The sequence below is a fragment of the Idiotropiscis lumnitzeri genome, chromosome 3 (genome assembly GCF_059441095.1).
Source record: "Idiotropiscis lumnitzeri isolate Australia: NSW breed Sydney's pygmy pipehorse chromosome 3, RoL_Ilum_1.0, whole genome shotgun sequence".
NCBI classification, from domain to species: Eukaryota; Metazoa; Chordata; class Actinopteri; order Syngnathiformes; family Syngnathidae; genus Idiotropiscis; species Idiotropiscis lumnitzeri.
The window spans coordinates 16,632,940-16,653,398 of NC_142393.1; the positions used below are offsets into that span (position 1 = coordinate 16,632,940).

At 38.7% G+C, this 20,459-nt stretch overlaps 1 protein-coding gene across 4 annotated transcripts in view; it reads right to left on the reverse strand.

Moving 5' to 3' along the window:
* Window positions 1–18,892, reverse strand: part of nphp4 (nephronophthisis 4) — a 126,576-nt gene extending 107,684 nt beyond the window's left edge. For all 4 annotated transcript variants that reach the window (XM_088291419.1, XM_088291417.1, XM_088291418.1 and 1 more), the window contains exons 1-4: window positions 18,499–18,892; window positions 16,410–16,547; window positions 1,498–1,658; window positions 1,250–1,314 (exon numbers count right to left, since the gene is read on the reverse strand). In XM_088291419.1, the coding sequence (XP_088147545.1) occupies window positions 1,250–1,314; window positions 1,498–1,658; window positions 16,410–16,547; window positions 18,499–18,675 (541 nt within the window). In that variant the 5' untranslated portion in view covers window positions 18,676–18,892. The remainder of the gene's footprint in view (window positions 1–1,249; window positions 1,315–1,497; window positions 1,659–16,409; window positions 16,548–18,498) is intronic.
* Window positions 18,893–20,459: the final 1,567 nt, after the last annotated feature.

Here is a 20,459-nt window from a genome sequence, read left to right on the forward strand (position 1 = left end):
TTCACAAAACTAAATAAAGAGAATTGTTTAAAGGACATGGAAATAAATAAAGCTGCCATTTTGGTCAACTTCTTACACCATGTTCCAATGACAAGTTTGAAGGGAATTAAATGCAGCAACATTTTTTGGGGGGGTCTGAGGGCCAAAAAGTTTGTCTCTGCAAAATAATGTCAGGGGGTATGAATAAAGGCGAAATATAAGTGCATATTTTCATCAGAAATTTTTAACAGGATATCAATGACCTCAGAAACACAAAATATCATCACTCATCCAGCAGCACAAATAATTCTTTTTTTTTTCTTTTTTTTTTTGTCTCAGTCCCATAACGTCGCCTTTCAAAAGGTTTCAAATCAAGACACGGCGTCTCCCTGTCACACTGATGGAGACAAAAGTCAGGGAGGGAAAGGGCTGTGGCCATAAAAGGGCTAAAAAACACCAAGAGTGGCAGCAAGCAGCGTGCCGCTTGAAACAGAAGAGCAACGTTTGACTCCACAACGAGCCGTGCGGTTAATAATTCAACTCATGTAAGAGTCCGTTTGAAAGAGGCCTTTCTAATATTCATGGGACATGATAACCAAGACAGGAGCCCTGTGCTCTCACTGCACACATTGTTATTCATACTGTTAAGCACTACAGCGTTTTGTAATTTATAGTCTGACTTTTAACAAACTGTCTTTAAACAACTATGAGATTAAGAGGAAACCCCAAAAGGATTTGTATTTCCATTAGATTACAGGGATGACATAACCTTTCGAAAGAGTGTGCTTGTGCCAATTCAAACAATTGACCATTTTTAAAAAAGGTCTCGATTAAGCAAGGCCAGAGGTGGATTTTAGACCGGCCCTCGTGGGGAATAAGGCCGGTGGGTCGAGGCTAGACGGATACATAAGTCGCAACCGGAGGGTGAGGGACTGAGCGGCAAAAAACGTTCAATGCCTAGCTCTGATTGCTTGTTGATGGATTACTGATTGATGACTGTTTAGGCTAATTTGAGTGCAGTGCTTGGCTGCAACCAGTAGAGGCACTGTTAGTCTCAACTCCTTCGCAGTAAAAATTAGAACAAACGTCACTATTATTATTAATATTATTATTATTTACATATATGAGACCACTTACAATCATACAATCGTACTCATCAGAATTTTGAAAGATTGATTCCGGACATTTTAATGACTATTAAGGCCTTGTTTTTAGATGCAACGCCTTTTAAGTCTTTAAAGATGCGCAGGAACTTTTTAAAGATTCTTACAGTCAACGACATCCTTCAGCAGTGGGTGTAGAAGAACTCTCGGTGACCCATGTAGTAGATTCAGTCTATAGGTTGAAAGAAAAAAAAAAAGCAATGATTGGTAAATTTGGCTTTGTATTTGTATGACAGTGTATGGCAAAGATTTAAGTTTAAACAAGATGTAGCCACCAATATTCCTGTCCTACTTTCACCTGCTGACAACAACATCAATTTCTGGCTGCTACCAACTGCTAAGATAGACTCATCACCTTCTGTCCCCTTGAGGCTCTGTCTTGTTGGTGAAAAGATCCAAAACGGTGAAGCCTTGCCCCAGGGCCTGTTGCGAACCATCTGACCTTGTTGACAATGCCACCAGCTCCAGAACCAACACGTTGCTGGGCAACCGCAAAGACGTATGGAAGTACAGGATCTGAAGGAGAGGAGAACGTTGTTAACAATTTTAAAATGGGACTCGCTCAGAATATAAAATGACTTGATCAAATGCCACAGATCTTGATCTGTTTAGGGGAGTAAACTAACTGCTTGACAGAGTCAATTCAGGCAGCCAATCACAAGGTATCCATAGCAACACATTATTTATGTTTGTATAATTTAAACAAATCATTCACATTTAATGCATCTGGCTGCTAAATACAATTCTACACAGTATACGGTATTTGTTCTCAGGACACAGAAAAGGACATTGTACATTTTGACAGGATGCAGCATCTGCTTTCAACAATTTAACGAGTGTTAACCTATGAAACACACCGATTTAGAAACACTGTAAACAAAGACAACCTTAGGCGGGTTTTGACTGACAAGTTGTGGCAGCTTCCAAATTTACCAAATGGTTTACCACCCCAGTTGCCACCCTTACCCACAATGAATGTATCAATGTTATTTATTTTTATTGGAAATGCTCCTTATATTTTCTCAATAGTGTGTATAAAAAGTCGGTTTAGAATTTACTCCCACTCACCACTCACCAATTAAGGAAAAAGTCAAGTTCATTTTAATTTGACCATCCCCAGCAGAACAGGCCGGGTAAGATAGAATATATTTGTGGGTGCCCGAGTGTGTTTAGTGTGCTCAAATCGTCTGTCAAATTTGGAAAAAAAACACTTCTGTGAAATGTAGTTGGCAGTAGTATTTTTAGATATTGAGGGTTCATTGAGCCACCTCAGATGTGCTATAGAGCTTAAATCTAGGCTTTGTGCCTACATGGCTATACATCGTAACGTCTTCCAAGGTTCACACGAGACGTTACACAGTAAAATCAAGTTTACTTAAACAAAGCACAGACTGAATGGATGTTGTGCACCTAGAGAGCTCTCACTCTCACTCTCACTCTCACTCTCACTCTCACTCTCACTCTCACTCTCACTCTCACTCTCCACTCTCACTCTCACTCTCACTCTCACTCTCACTCTCACTCTCACTCTCTCTCTCTCTCTCTCTCTCTCTCTCTCTCTCTCTCTCTCTCTCTCTCTCTCTCTCTCTCTCTCTCTCTCTCTCTCTCTCTCTCTCTCTCTCTCTCTCTCTCTCTCTCTCTCTCTCTCTCTCTCTCTCTCTCTCTCTCTCTCTCTCTCTCTCTCTCCTCTCTCTCTCTCTCTCTCTCTCTCTCTCTCCTCTCTCCTCTCTCTCTCTCTCTCTCTCTCTCTCTTCTCTCTCTCTCTCTCTCTCTCTCTCTCCTCTCTCTCTCTCTCTCTCTCTCTCTCTCCTCTCTCTCTCTCTCTCTCTCTCTCTCTCTCTCTCTCCTCTCTCTCTCTCTCTCTCTCTCTCTCTCTGTCTCTGTCTCTCTCTCTCTGTTCTCTCTCTCTGTGCTAAATAGACGAGCAAGGTTTCACCTTGCTATTTTTACATGCATTCATAGGAGGGCACTCAAACCTTTTGGGAGACTTTGTAGTCCGTACCAGGTAGTTGTGGTGGTAATTGTTTCCACACACTGCTTTCTCATTCAAACTGAAAATAATAGACTGACCGACAGCACAGAATCTCACTCATTCATATGCAGCAAGTCCTGAATATGAAATTCACAAATAACCCATTTGATATTGCCCCCTGTGTAATGTGTTATTCTTCAAAACTATAAATAAGATTGTTTCATTTCCATAATGCAATTCACCCTGGTGGACCTTTACATCCAATGAGCAGTCACCACAGAGCTGTGCTATGGTATCCATTTTGATTGAGAAACCAAATCTTGCATGCATGTTCTATATCATTGCGTTAAAATACTTTAAATACATTTTTATGTTTAGAGATGTTTTCAGATTCTGGTTCAGTCCGTCCTGCGTAAATTCATGTTGCTTCTCCACATTAAGGTAGAACGGTCACTCCCACTTGAATGGACATATATTGCAAGAATCCAAACAATGCAGAATGTATAACTATCATCTGTATTATTTGTACTTTGTATTATACACAACCAACCGCTCAAAGACTTGCAATTTCCTTCCCTAACCAGATGCCGTATCTTTGACTGAACTTCTGTTGAACCTTTACAAATACAGTGCACTGTCATTTGCCGTTTCACCAGGAAAATTGCATTGTAGTCACAGACCAGAGTCCAGAGACTCAGTGTAATCCAGATGTGGACATTGTTCCTGACAGATTCTTTACAGTGAAAAGGTCCAATTTCTTTTTCATCTCCCTCACTGTTTTGATACATTCCCAAATTGATTCTCCTGCTATTTCTGGCAAAGAGAAAGAAAACAGAAATGAGAGTGGGCGAAATAAGTCCCATGGAGAACTTGCTCAATTTCTGTTTAACAGAGAAAAAAAATGCCATCAAAAACCACCACTTTCCGACCGGTTGGTTATAAATACGATTACTGAAGAGCTGCAGAAAATAAATCAATCACAGGAATATTTTGGCCTCTGAGGTTGCAGTTATGACAACTACGGTACATTACACATTTTCAGGGACTTTCTCAGGTTGTACAAGCAAGTGTTTGTCTAATATTAAAGCCTGATGTTTTGCAGCATTGATAGGGGAAAAACACAATTCAGCTTTGATGAATTATGTAAGCTTATTCAGAGTATCTGCAAACTCCCACTTCACTGTTAACTTCCACGTGACTACGCCCTGAGATTTAGCTATTAAAAGACAAAAAGTTCAATGAAGACATGCAAGGATTTTCACTCCAGAGGACTTTCAGCCGTGGAGCATTCATAAGAGTTTTGGCATGCATTGCCAGCAAATAACGTAAAAAGAAAGTAATTTCATTGACACAAACTCAGCAGTTTATTGAGTGAAATTCTTGGGTTGGAGAACGAGTTGTGTGGATGAAGGATAAAGGAAATTACAGGAACTTTTTTTAAAATGACTGCAACTCAAATCTTATGGATGGGAGAACCAATAAGTGGTATGGGTTGGGAAAGCAAATATTACAAAAATTGACACAATTCTTGATGTACAAAAAATACATAACAGTCTTTTGAAATGACAAAAGTAATAAGAAATGGGGGGGGTATTGAAGTTGAGGTGGCTAAAAATGAAAAATAAAAAAAATTGAGATTTTTATTTGCAATCAAACTGAATTTGGCCTGACTCGTCATAAACAAAATACTTCCGCTTCCACTCGACTGACTGCAGGTTTCGGCGTTTCCCAATTGGCGGGCACATCACCTGCTGCTGAGACGGCAGAAGTTTTCTGGCACTGAACAGCGAGAACATTTTGCTCCAGAATGCCTTGTTAAGTCTTACAATTTGTTTGCACCCAATTTGTTTGTATCCAAGACACTGTGTGCCGGATGCGACCAAGCGCACATAACCAACCTTGTTTCATGTTTGCGACTGTCAACACAGAGCTGATCTGACTTGCCAAAAAGCTCCACTTTGGTTTCATCTCTGCAAATGACATTGGCCACAGAAGCTTGCCCCATCAATATGCATTTTGGAAAATTGGTTTCAAGTCATTTCAGGGGCCATTCAGCGTTTTTACCTGTTTATAACAACAATTTTGTGCAGGTGTGTATTGAGTGCTTATAGTTCTGTATAGCGATGTAACGAGTCATCTATTTAATCGAAGGAGTTTGCACTGCGATCCAGCTACATCGGTAAACGGCGGACTAGCTTATGTCTCACATCGGCACAACATCATTTTCAGAAATTATTAATTGTTTCGATATAATTAATGAAATAACATCATACTAAAAAAAAACATAATCCTTTTATTTTTCATTCAGGTTGGAATGATATTTTTAATCAACTTTTACATGGATGTCGACGAGGAAAAGGCGACTTTAAAATGAAGCTATACATTAGTTTATGTGGAAACACTTTCGATTTCGCAAGAAAAGAGATCGCCTTGACAAGACGGTTGCTGTGTATCGCCGTTACAAATGCAAAGGGAAATGAACGCGAATATTTGTTGACGCATCTCGACCGTCGCCATGGCATCACAAACAGCAAAAAACCTGACGAATAAACAGCGGTGGCTGCCGTGCAAAGTAGTTGGACAGGAGTTTCTGCCTCACTTATTTAAAAATGTGATCATTTATCTCCTCATGCGCAAAGAAGTTACTGTTGCGCAGCACGCAAAGAAGTGTCTTGCGGCGAGACATCCTCATTCTGTCACTGACGGACTCCCAAGAGAACTTTGAGAGAACTCCATTGATTAGGGGCTCATCTCATTCCCCTAATTTCACGTTCTTCCGCCCTCGCTCCTTTCTCCTCTGTTTGCATGCTAACACTTTCGTACAGTGTTAAGTTTTATTTCAGGATCTCATATGGAAATAATGAAAAATGCATTCGATCGGTAAATAGGCTTTCACTTGTACTGCGTCTCCAACTACAGGACAATCAAAGCACTTCACGCTGAGTCCTCATTCACCTGATGACGCAGCATCAGGAGAAACTGGGCCTTCAGCATCTTGCTCAAGGACGCTTGGACATGGTCACAAAACAAAGGCCGGGGATTGAACCCACAACTACGGGGATGAGAGGCGACCACTCTACTATCTCAGGCATACAGAAAACAGCTTATATATCACCATAGGAAATTCAGGAATTTGCTGTCTATTTAATTGGATCAGAGATCAAAGGACTGAATGAATGAATGAATGAAAGGATGGATGGATGGATGGATGGATGAATGAATGAATGAAGAGAGAAAGTCTATCAACCAAAAAAATGGGTATAAAAAATTTTTCTCTAGCAATAATAAGGGGCTTTTTACTTGTGTCTTCTTTTTTACTTCAAGTACTCAAAGCGCTTAACAGTTTCTTCATTTACAGACATAATGATTACTTTCTTGGAGAAAAAAACAATGAATGTGTGCATGTCTTCTCGCATGAGTTATGGATCAAGAAAGGAGGGAAACGATTTACAGACCACATGGGGGGACAAGGAGAAACTGATCTGTCATCCAAAGACAAGATGACTCCAGCAATTACTGAATTCACAGGCCAATTACCTGTATATGAAATCACTCCAAGGAAAGAGGAGGGTGTCAATTTATACCCAGCAAGGACAGAAAGCTTTAAATGCTGAAATGACTTAGCTATTCAAGTGCCTTTTAAAACATTTGTGGCATGAGCAAATAAAAAAAGTTATGATTGTTTATAGGTTTCTGTGTAATGTTGACTGTTTCAAAAATTATGAATTCCAAAACTAGATTAGAAAATTCCTGAGATGTTTTTTGAGCTGGACTTTTGTGTAAAACTTCACGCTAATCATACTTTCGTGTTGAGGCATGTTTTAAACACGATATTTGAGGTTTGGGCATTTGTGGTGCCTGCAATGGGTCAGGCTCAAAATGCTTTAGGTGGGCCATATTATAACACAAATAGTAAGTGATTGCATGGGCAATTAACTGATTAACGTCAGTCAATACTTTTCAGTTGACAGCGACCATGTTTTTCAGCTGACCGCGTGTATTTTTGCCAGTATCCCATTGCTGTGTTTCAAGCTTTGTAAATCTGATTTGAAAATACAATACGGAAATGAGAAGTATTGTCTTTCTTTTTTTTTAAGATTAAACCTCTCTTTAGGAAATGTGGGCACCAAATTACAAATTACTGTTCAAGTGACCCTCCCGAGCAAACAAGTCAAACGCTCCCTACTGGAAACAAGGTTTGTTAGGCAATGAAAGATCATAGATGAATAAAATTAGTCGTAGCGGCCAGTTTTCACCCTGTAAGATCAAAAGCAAGTAATCAGCAAATGAACTAAGCGCATAATTGAAACGAATGCAGAGCCAAGCAGAATTCAAATGGACAGATAGACACAAATAAAGATGGATGATGGCTCTAAAAGTGACTTGGAGAAACAAATGATTAAGGAAACTGAAAGTCCAGAAGGAATGTGAGACACTTGACTTACAGAAGTCCTGACAGGCACTACACCACAGATCACAACACCATCCATTCTGAAGTAGAGACGAGTAAACAAGAAAGCCATACAGATTAGAATATTTCCCCGAGGCTACCTTGCACCAGTCACAGAGTAAACTTATAGTTGCCATCACTGACGCAGGTTCCCATTCTACACATTTCTACATCCTCTGGTGTGCACAGTGCTGCACATGGTGGCCAGAAAAAGACAACATATGCAACTTAATGAAACATTGAGGGTTTAGCCAACTACAGACTGCAGTTCTCACTTGGTAAAAAAAAAGTCTCAGGTTTTGGTCTCCTGACATTTAGTTGGTCTGAAATGCCCCACAGTCAGTCCGCAGGCTCTGTGTGTGGTTGTGTGTGTGTGTGTGTGTGTGAGTGCAGTGGGAATGCATGAGGAGAACAACAATCTGAAAGGTTTTTAGAGGATAAGAGAAACACTGGAAATTTTCAGCCTCAAAAAGTTGACATTGAAGCGATTGTAAATAGCAGCAAAGGCCAGTCGAAATCTGAAGTTGAATGCTTCTGAAGTCAAATCATTCAAAATTTGACCTAAATCCATCATACTAACCGTTCCTACAATTTTGGACTCCCTCCTCTAAATAAATGAGGAAGACAAAATAGACAGAGCTACCAGTTCTACTAATCTGTACAACAGCAATAATTAACATATTGTTAAATGAACACAGTTCCAACAAACCCTACACTGTAAATAAAAAGGGATACAGCTGCTGTAGAAGACATTGGTCTACATTTTGGAATTAAACTCTGTAGTAAAGGACATATATTGAATGCGCAAGATACAAAAAGAAAAAGAAAAAAATGTCAACGGGTGTCATGAGGAGTAATATACCATACTGTACATAATGTTGTGTTATTACACTATTTTCCTGCAATATGCATGCACCCATAAAAACAGATGCAACAGCCACTCTGCCAAAGAGAATGATATATGTTGCCATCATTTTCAAACAGTCAAGTCGTTCGATCATTTATAATCCCCGCCAACCCCAAAAATGTCATTCATGTACTAATCCTACAAAATTCTTGCGCAAAGAGTCTTCACCACGACATTAGAACCGAGTTTGTACAAAACACACAAACCAACAATCCAAAACAAATCAACTCAACTTTATTTGTAGAGCACTTCAAAAAAACAGACAAAACAAAATCAATTTGAAAAAAAATATTGAATTGTGAGAGCAGACTTGCCCGTTTCTGTGCCTGCTGTTGTCGTTGCGCATCTTGCTACTTTTGTACTTTTACCGTGTTCTCACAAGCAAAACAAACGCCGTTCCTGTCTTTCACACAATGATAGCATCATTGTTCTTAGGAGGGACAAACATCTCAAACACCTTCACTCATGTCTCCCCCACTCTAACTATAACATCTGGCCATGAGCTCCGTTGAATTCTCTTCAATTCTCAGCGTATAGCTGCATGGTGCAGGGTGTGCCACTCCAAAGTGTAAAGCTGTTAAGCAGCAGCTGCTCCGCTAGATGTTTTGTCCCTTTGGAGCTGAAATATTGATCAGTTCTCCAGCAGCCCTCGCAGACTTCGCCCCCACCATCCCCATGTATAATTGAAGCGTATAACTCTCTCTCTCTCTCGTTCGCGCTGTGTGTGTGGCATGCCAGTTGGGAGAAGGAATTAAGCACAGAGGTACCCGGAAAGCCTCTCTGTGCTGCCATAGCGGCTCCTTTGTCCATCAATCATTTGGCTTTTTCACACAGAGGATTTCATGGGCTCGCTACATTTACTGAAGGGAGTGTCGCACCTTGTGAAAGAACAGAAGATACAAAAACACAACACTCAATACGGACGGGTGCACTGCTGGTCATCTATCGGCGCACTTAGCAGTTTAAAGCATGACTCCTCTAAGGTCGTTTTGGGCTAATGAGCTTTCATACCAGATGGCAAGTCAACTGGCTGCTTTTATACGGTTGGTGCCGTTTCTGAATTGTAATCCCCGAAAAGCGAGGATTTGGCCGCACTCCACCACTTCTATTGGACTTTCTTGACAACACTTGCAAACAATTCACAACTGATTTTCTTCAAACTTTCAAGGTGTTCTGACACACAAGCCTCATTGCACTGATGTCTAATCCAATCCATTGTCATTAAATGGAAGGGTTGACATGTAGACGACATAACTAAGCCTATGTGTACCTTACATCAAAAATTGTCAGAGTAAATTTTACACAGGATTTTACGCTGAATATTTTACTCACAATTTTTACTGTTTTTAGAACTCTACAAATTTTACTGTGTAATTTCAAATAATTAAATTGGCTTGATTACATAATATAAATCAATTCATTTTAACTCGTACATTGGAATAAAACATTTTTTAATGTCTCAAACATTTCAAAAGAAACTGTCAATATTGAATTTTAAAAAATGCTTTAAATACATCTTAAATGGGCAAAGCAGGGTAGAGGCAACTTTATTTATATTGTGCATAAGTACGCCATTTAAAAGTATTTAAAGATGAAAAAAGTAATGTCATTTAAAAAAAAATGCGGAAATAAAACATAGCGTACAAAAATTGACATGACATGAAACATGAAGAAAGTACAGTGCAAGAAAAAGATTTTTAAAAATATATTTTAAAATGCTTTAGTCGTGTCAGAAATTTGGGTAGCCCCAGTTCAGCCCCTCCAACATTTTATTTGATATTCTAAAAAATACTTATGTTCTCTCAGCCCCCTTATGTATCTGTCAACCCCCACTTTAACCCGAGGAGAGAAAAAATCCTGGCGATTCACCACAATAAAAATTATACGGAGAAGAGGTTGCAAATGCAGTGTGGTTATCAGATAACAGTTGTTCTTGCTTCTTCTATTTCTTCTTCTACTCTACTAGTCTTCTCATTTGTATCTACAGGGTGACCAGAACCCAGTAGCACCATGCTACCACTCAAAGGTCAGTCTTGGCACCACAACAGACCTTTACCTCAACTGCTTGCAAGATTTGAATGTAGCTCCAACTTCACTCCCTGCACCTGCCTCCTGCCAAAAGCAGAGCTGCCAACCGACAAAAAATCACTAACAGAGCAATATGTGTGAATTTCTATATTTTTTACATTTTTCCAAGAACATGATTGCAGGATGCCTCACACACAAAAAAAATCAATTAAAAGCCCTTTTTATCTATTTCAAAGCAATATCCCAAATAATTTTAAAGGACTTTTGAGAATCAAAAAAAATGAAGAGTCACTACCGCACAGTTTCAGCACGACTCGGATAGGCTTCACTTGCCTCAAAATAGCACAACGAAAAACTCAAGAGAAGCAGAGGCCACTATTGCATCAGTCACAATGAGACTTGCAAACAAATGAACACAATAGGAGGGGCATAACTGGTTTCAGAGCTCTCATCATTGCTTCTTCTTTTAATGTCAACACTTCGCCGGCTGATACTTTAAACTGATTTCCCCCACTACTAATTAGTGATGGCTTTGCATGGCTACACTCGGTCGCAGTATTCTGCACCAAATGTGGGGAAAAACAATTACCAATTCCTTAGTCATCTCGCCGTCATTTCTCTAACTATAAGAAGAATTGCATCTCAATAAATAACATCTTATTCATACAAAATGTTTACACATAAACACATTTCTATAGTTTATGGTTGTGCACAATATCTGAAAGGTGAAATAGGTACAGAGAAAAAAAATAATGTCAAAAAGCTATGAATAACAAAAATGTGTGTCTGTAGAATTGCTGAAAGAGGCTAAATGTTGTCAAGACCTCCATAGACGGATACAATCAACACCATCATCCATATACGGCAAACACAGCAATGCAAGTGCAAATACATTCACCGTGCGTGGTTCACAATGTGAGCCCAATAACATTGGCTGAGCACAAACATTTGTCCTGACTTGCGGAAATGGGTAAAAAAAAAAAAAAAATGCTGCAAAGAGATAACATAATCTCGTGCATGGTCTGTCATACAACATTTTCAAATTTCAAATCAAGTGTGATAAAATCAAATTGCTTATGTGAAATATGTAAACTTATATGTATATGTAAATATGTAAAACAGTTAACTTATTCAGGGTAACACCAGGAAAGAAAAAAATGAATTTGATTGAGTAGAGCTACACAATGCCTCCGAAATGTTGGATTAAAAAATGAGCAGCGAAATGCCACGCAAAAGCTAACTTTTTTCTTCATATTTGCTGGATCACCAACCGAATTGTGCCCAATGCAAGTGGACTGTAATAGGGGCAAACTCGGAAGACATTTTTTCAATCTTCACTTTTACACAGAGCTGGATCACAATTCATGCTACAAAAATCAAACAAACTCTAACGGACCAATTCAGGAAGCCAATTAGAGTTAATAATACACAACCATGACTAGAACACATTTTATTCATTGGGCTTTTTTTTTTTTTGCTGTGGAATTTAAATTTACATCCATGTTTGATTTAAAATAAAATCTCATGTAAAAAAATATGTAATAAATGACAGAAAATATTCCTTTAGAGCAGGCGTGAGCAAACTACAGCCCGGGGGCCACATGCAGCCCATTAACGTTTTAATCCGACCCGCTGAAGTTGAAAAAAAAATTAATAAACCTTGTTAATGTTTTATTTTCTGAGGTGTGTCAAAGACAGATATTTTGTTGTAATGCTTTTGTTCATTTTCATTTAAATTTTTTTTTTTTTTTTCTCAGATGAGGTGAGATTACCAAAATACTCCATCCATCTGCTCCTGGTCCGGCCTCTCTGTCAAAATTTAGAACCCATTGTGGCCCGCCAATCAAAAAGTTTGCCCACCCCTGTTGTAGAGTGTACTACCTAACATATAATTAAGTACGGGAGTTAAATCAGTACTTTTACTAATCTTTTTTTTTTTTTTGCACAAGAAAAAAAAGTGCGTTTCCTAAAGTTCAGTTTGAGTACTTTTGCTCACCCTGCTTGTCACTTTTCGAAGTGTATTTGAGATTACTAGTGACCAGTCTGGGTTCCGGGGTGTGCAGCACCCCTGTCCCAAAGTCAGCTGGGATAGACTCCAGCTCACCAGCACAAGCGGGAAAAAAAAATGGGTGGATAGATGGAAGAAAACACCGCTTCAATTCCAAGTTGTTCTCTTGCATTTAGTCATTTAGGACACCAAGATTATATACAGAAATACAAAAGGACTCTTCGAAATGTCTTTTGTGATTGGAAGCGTTGAAAAGAAATCAATCTCACCTCTCGTGTTAGCACTTGGGGGAAAAGGGCATCGCTGGCTCCATTGTGGGTGCTGAGCAGATGTGATTCATGCACGCTCGCAATCAAAAAGGCAAAACAGTCATCTTTGAGAACAGCAACAAAATGCGCCAGAGTCAGGAGAGCAGTTTTTCTTCGCCTGTATTATGCTTTGTGGACTTTCACTTTTATAGGAAAAAAAAAAAAATTCACCGACAGGTCCAATTTGCAATGCTATTGTGCGCCTCCACTTCATTATTGCAACAAAGTCTGAACCGTCTTAACTGCAAAAGTGGTTTATTCTCATGAGAATGCCTTTTTTTAAACAAAGGCAGAAAAATTGGACGATGATTAATGTATGCACTCTTTTTTTAGCCAAATTTTGCGACGTCACGACACCGTGAATTAGAGATGGACATTAAAAATGAGTTCTTTTTTTCCGCCTTTAAGCTAAGCAAGTGAATGGATTTCACAATTGGCGGCAAACAACAGACAGCCAAATTAATTGCATTCAAACTCACTAATAAGTCTACAACTCGGTACGTCCATAGCAAGGGTTGCAAGAATCAATTGGCTGCCGTTGATTTATTCTCTTCCAGTTTGTTGATGTATTTAACTGTCGTGCTCTTCCATTCTGCCGCGCTTCTTGTTTTCTTTTGTTTAATTAAGATTACAATGTTTTCAAATAACCATCCTTATAATTAATTCAACAAAGGAATGAGAACTGTGTAAAAACAGCAATTGAGTGGAGGAAGGACATCAGGCATTTTTGTGCCGTAACGCGTGGCTGTTTGAGGAAATAGTAAAGACTTTTATGGTACATTTAAGACACAGTGAGAGAAGGCTTGACAACAGTAAATCATTGTTGGGGTTCTTTGGAGTCCCATTTTGTGAGGCAAGCTTTGCCTCTAAGGTACAATACAGTCGCACTCCACTCAGTACCCAAGTGTAATGCACGGATCAGCTATTTTGTTCCCCAAACACAAGCGAGGGGGGAAAACTGTGTACAATAACAAACAATGCTGCCGTGTTTAGGGGCTTTTGTTGACAAGCGTGGTTGAATTTTGCAGCCAATCGGACCAATATATGTTCTTGTCACTGTTCATTTTAGGGAGTGTGCCGAAGGTTTGAAAAATGGTACAAACATGTACATGCCTTACATCCATCCATTATTTTTTTTTCTCTATTTAGTTCATATCGAATAGCATTTGGAAAACAATAAAAACAAAGTTTACAGCGACAGTAGCACAATTTGGCTGCCGGCCTGACAATGTCGCAGGTCAGAGAAGAAATCAGCAGATCCTCCATGTGAAGACAGTTAAATGAGGCGATCACAGTGAAAGATAGTATGAAAAGCGTCACATTTCTTTTGGGCCTCTTGCTCTCACTCGAGCCATTCTGTGCCATTTCAGGAACAACATTGCCCTCTGCTGTTTAGTCTTTTACATGTTGTTAATATTTGGTGGATTTCCTGACAAACTCAAAGGATCATTTGTCATTTACCTGTATATCCAATATTTTTACTTATAGATAAAATATGATGCTGTTTATTGATGCTGTTATGATTAGAAAGACGGAGAGGAGTCAACTTTTCAGAGAAAAAAATCAAATTATTTTAAAGATCAATTGCCATTAATTAAGGGATTAATTGTAATAGAAAACTCTTTCTAAATATCTTGAAATCCTGTTTCCGTCTCATCCGTGTGCTTGCAAATCATTCCTTTTGTTGTACTTATTATCATCACAAAACCATATTTATGGAGAGTCAAATAAAACACAAAGATTGAGTAAGAATGATTGTTAAAGGGGTAAAGGGACTTGTGAAATTTCCTCAAATGCAGCCTTGCATATAAAACGGCCTCTTACCAAGCAAAAGCGTCAAACATCCAGGCTTGACAAGAAACGCAATAGAAATCCTCACTCTTAAGACATTTTCCTTCGCAGTCTCTCGTTTGCCTTTCTCCCAATATTAAAAGCAATCCATCACAGCTGACTGTGAGAGGTTCCCTTTTAATAATATTTGGATATCAAACGGCAATTTTCCCCTCATAAAGACCAGTTGGGAAGGTGTTCTTGCTGCACAACAAAGGCGGGCCCAGCCCACTTTATCATCCCAATAGGTTACGATCTGTTTCTATTATTACGATCATCCCTAGACACATAATAGAATCCAGACGCTTGCTGCGGGTCTTATAAGCAGGTGATGATGATTATGCTAGATAAGCGAAAGGCCTCAGAGTGTTCGTCAGATCCGATGATCATTCAGCCTAAGAATTGTATACAGTACTTAGAAATTGTGTGACACATATTTAACAACCAGGCACTACCCCGCATATTATTTCCATTCAAGCGGGACTCTTTGTAGGAGCTCAGCAGTGCTCTTTTCATCAAACCACATTTCAGATATGCCATCTCAATACATTCGCATATGTGACGGGGGGCTAGAATGACTTGACCGTGATGCTCAAATTCACTTACGTTATAATCAGACAGAATGCTTGATACAACTCTTGTATGGGATCTCATCATATTGTAGAGGTGGATCAAACTTCAAAGCTAATAAAAGGCTAAACCAAACTAAGGAATTGTGTTGCCCTCCGCCCAACACAATTCCGGTAACAAGGACATATTATGATAAATAGCTGACCTCAACTATGATGAGGACCATTAATCATATCTAAGTAATGAGACAAAACATGTGCTGCATGTCTCATTAAATGTATGATGATTGCAGATGCTCGTGTAGATAAATGTTTACTGGCTTAAGACAGTACATCAGCAGTAAATCATTTAAATTAATTGCGCACCCACCAATGACATCCAATACAAGAGCTGTGTCAAATATTCTGCAAGGTGATCATGTTTCGTATTGATTATCAGAGCGGTATTCAATTAACAATGTTCATCACTGTGGTTGTAGTTTTCTCTCTTGCATCATAATGAGAGCGTTGTCTATAAAGCCCAGAATTTAATTTATTAATTTGTACATACCTTGAATAATTCTAGCCGTAAGCAAATGATGGTTATATAGTAGCAGCTGTTTGCTGGTGCGATATGCCACTTTGTACATTTCTGATTAGCAGACCAATCGTAACTACCATCTACGCCACTGCAACAAACAACCACAATAAACACAAATACTTCATTGACATTGTCAATTAAAACTGGACAGAAATCACTTTTGCAACGGCAGAATATTGTATACAGCTCTCGCGCTGCATATGATTATGTGCTTCAAGTGGTCCAGCTAGTCAATGCACAAAGTACAATTTAAAAAAAAAAAAAAAAAAAGTAATTGGTGACCCCAACAGAAATTGCCTATTTTAGAAATATCAGTTCAAACTCATTTCACATTATCCTTAATCAGGATAATGAGACGTCCTAACCAGTAGAACAATTTTTTGCGTAAGTTGAGCTGAGTAGATGTTCAAAACAAATAAAGGTGAAATGGAACAATAATCCTTAGACATTGGTTCCGTCGGAGAAGATAACGACTATCGTCAGGACAACTGCACAGTTTAATTTTGGTTCTGGCTGATTGAGTACCGTGATTGTATTTCTTTTATTTGTGTGCGTGCATGTCAAGAGCAGTCAAGTACTCAAATTTTCCAGTCCAATAAATCAAACAAACATTACCTCATTGAGCGTCATCTTATTGTTTTTCATCTTCTGTGGGCTGCTCCTCCATGTTCTCCCAAAGAAGTACTGGTGATTTCTGTCAAAGAATGTCACTCGCAGCTGGTAGGTGACATCTGATTCAGCCTCTGGCGTCTCCTGTGAGGGCGGAAGACCCCAAATTTGTGTAGCGGTACTGCAAATACCCGACAAATCGTTAAATTGTTTTTAAAATTGCTGCCAAAGTTCGCAAAATGGATCAGATCCTGATTAAGCTGCAGATTCTCATTGTGCGCATTTTGTACAAAGTGGAAGAGTTCACTGAGATTGGATTAGGGGATCAATTTGAGTGAACAGAGAGGGGCCAATTAAGAGAAGCAGTCAGTGCTAGCGACTTTTTTTTCTTTTGATTAATGCAACAAAGCACATAACAGCTTTGTTTTGCATATAACAAAAAAATGAGCTAGGTGGGAGGCAATCAGGGTCACTTTGTGCTGAATATTTCCCAACTCTCTAAGTGTCCATGTCTATGTTGCTAAAGCAGCCATTTAGCAGCATGTGGGAAACCGTTTAAGCTATGCTGAGGTGACTTTGCCTCATTTGTACGAATCTACATCCAAAAAGACCATGACAGAGCAGACACGGGTTTTAACGATGGCATTGTCACTGTGTTTTTTCAAGAGGTAAAGGGAGGAAATTAATTAAAATTTGATTTTGTGAAAAAATATCTGCAAGTTTACTTTGAGATCCTATTGCACAGCCCTGTTTGGCCCAAATATTACATGATGTGAATTTTTACTTTATGTTGATAATGACATCTTGGATTTTGACTGTATTTTGACCAAATTTTAATTCATCCTTGGATGAACAGCTACTCACCAGACAAAACAACTGTACAATGAACCAGAAAAGTGACAAGCAGGGTGAGCAAAAGTACTCAAACTGAACTTTAGTGAAAGCACTTTTTTTTCTTGTGCAAAAAACAAATGATTAGTAAAAGTTAAAGTACTGATTTAACTCCCGTACTTAATTATATGTTAGGTAGTACACTCTACAACAGGGGTGGGCAAACTTTTTGATTGGCGGGCCACAATGGGTTCTAAATTTTGACAGAGAGGCCGGACCAGGAGCAGATGAATGGAGTGTTTTGGTAATCTCACCTCATCTGAGAAAAAAAAAATATTTTTTTTTTTTATTTTTTTTTTTTAAATGAAAGTGAACAAACACATTACAACATTAGATATGTCTTTGAAAAACCACAGTATTTAGAAAATAAAACATTAACAAGGTTTATTCATTTAATTATTTTCACGTTCGGAGGGCCGGATTAAAACGTTTAATGGGCCGCATGTGACCCCCGGGTCGTAGTTTGCCCACGCCTGGTCTATAATGTACATGAGATCAAAAGTAAAAAGTATTTTTAGTGTCAATTACATTACAATACCGATTTTGAAAACTTTACAATGATCTTAATGTGACTCTTCTATTAGATGCCTGGAGGTACAATAAATTTATGCAACCACCTTTTGCCATTTATACGAAAACAAAGCTATAAATCAACTTTGTTTTCACTTAAACAAGCCTGGATATTTGTTTTGGTGGTGTCCCTTTAGTTTTTTTCTAATGTAAATGGACGTCCTGGCTAAAATAATAACAATAATAATAAAATAAAATAAAAATAATAATAAAGGTTGGGAAACATGTTAAAGAAAAATTATTTATTTGTTAAAAACATGTATTTAAAATTGGGGAATTCTTTTGGAAGTAGGTGGTTAGGATGACTGGATTATCAATTAAATTGAGAACATTGATTAGTTACTGCGTACGTGTGAGTTAATTATTATCATCTTTAAATGAGACTGCCTTCAATTCAAGTTTTGCACGATCTGTACTTTGTTACTTCCCACCAGGGCAATACCTCAGTTGTCCAAATGATCTTTCATTGCCACGATTGTGTTGCTCCACTACCCAACATTTGCGACCCTAATAATTTTATTGATCTATTATTTGTTTTAATGTAATCACCTCATTTGTTTTACCACATCCCAACTACAGCGGCAGCCACTACATCTGGAGCGAGCTAGCTAGTGTTAGCAGTGAGTCTTGTCACCTTGGGTAGATGCGCCGCCGTGAGCCGACTGAGGGTGAGTTGAATGCCGCGGGACTGAGTGAGGTGGCTGTCCAAAGCCTGGCGCACCATCTGCCCGGGCGGGGGAATCAAACGCCCCATCTCAAACACGTCTCTCCAGCTGTCTGCCATAGACGACGAGTCCTCTGTTTTTACCATACTCGTAGCATGTAAGCTACACTGTCCCGTTAAATATTTTTATGGATCACATTTTAGCATGTCCTCGTTTTCTGCACACCTACAAAACTAACAAATGTCCAGTCAACAGAGACTTGGGGTGGAGGAGACTCAGGAAGAACACGTTTATTTAAAACAATCGCGGCCAGTATTCAACCAAGCAGCCATAGGCGGGCCGCCATGTTAAAATGGGGACGTACCATTTTGTGCACGGGGGTTAGCAATTAAATCAAACGTTACACTACGATTTATAGTCACGACGACAACGTATAAACTAAAGATTAAGAGTAAGACGTAATATGTAAAAAAGATATGGATCTATTTAATAGCTGAGTGTTACAAAGAACGAATTTTGGTGATGGATGTGTGTTTGCCACACCTCGTACTTGGCGTCGCCTATCGCGTAGCGTCGGTTGCTATGGTAATAATCACGTTGTTAAATTTCGCTCCAATTCAAGTGGTCATGCTGGCAACCGACAGGCAATACGATTTGGCATTGTTTTTTGTGGCAAATCTCTTTCCCATAAGATTTAGTTTTTGTTAGTTTATGTTATATTAGTGATAGTTTATTTCATTTATTTATTTCTAGGAATTATCGTCATCATTGGTTCTTTTGGTACTAGTAGTGTAGTATAGTTATATAATGTATTCATAGTAGTAATTTATTAGTGCACATTTTCTTGGTAAATAGGTGATGTTAATAATTCAGAACAAGAAAATTTTTTGTTTTGATTTGTACAATCTCCGTCGATCCAATTTACGTGTTGTATGTGAATTAAAAGATAAAACATACTAAACAAAGAAAATAATAATTAGTAATAATTCACATTGCAAACGAGAATATCCGTGACACTTAGTTTTCAAAGATTTCTGAATATATTTTTTAAATCGAATTCCCTCTTATATGTCATGTCATTATCCACACTGCTTATCCCAGCTGAATACGGGCGAATGCCGCACTACACGCTGAAGAGGTCGCCAGCCAAGTCACAGGGCAACATAGACGCGGTCACCGAGTCGGAACCGATCTCACGCTGCCCGCACACAAATCAGGAGGATGTACCACTACACCATCAATGACCCTCTAATAAGTATTAAAGTCAATCCAAAATAAGTTAAATAATGGTGTTGGCTTTAGAAACTTTCCACAAAAAATAAAGTTAGTATGTGGCAGTTGAAATGAGCACACACGACTGACTGTGAACACGTCTTTATTCCAAGACTGCCAACAACAGAATAATGCACAATCACAAATTCGCACCAACAAACATTCACATGAATACGCCCCCAAACGGGATGCCTGCTGGGTGAGAGGCATGGTCCTAATGTCCGCCCCAAGTACACTGTTTCATTTATTTTTTAATTATTATCTTTTGATTCGAATGAAGTCATGTTTCATATCAAACGTAGTCTTGCATTTTTTGCGCAGTATATAATTTTCAAGTTATTTCCAAAACGAAGCGATTAAAAATTATTTTTTTTTAAAAATATATATTATTTGACAAGACAGAAAGAGAGACGACACAACCCAATGTCATGTCATGTCATTATCCACACCGCTTATCCTGTACAACAACCCAATGTATCTTGGGATAGTTACCGTGAAGCCGGAAATTCAAACAAGTCGTGGGCGGAGCCAGTAGAGTTATGTAGAATAACCCATCATGAGTTGGTTAACGTCAGTGCGTTTGCCATATTGGATGTGGCGAATGTTGCAGTAAACGAACGTATGTATTTGCACTGTCTGAATATCATAAGTGGTCCTG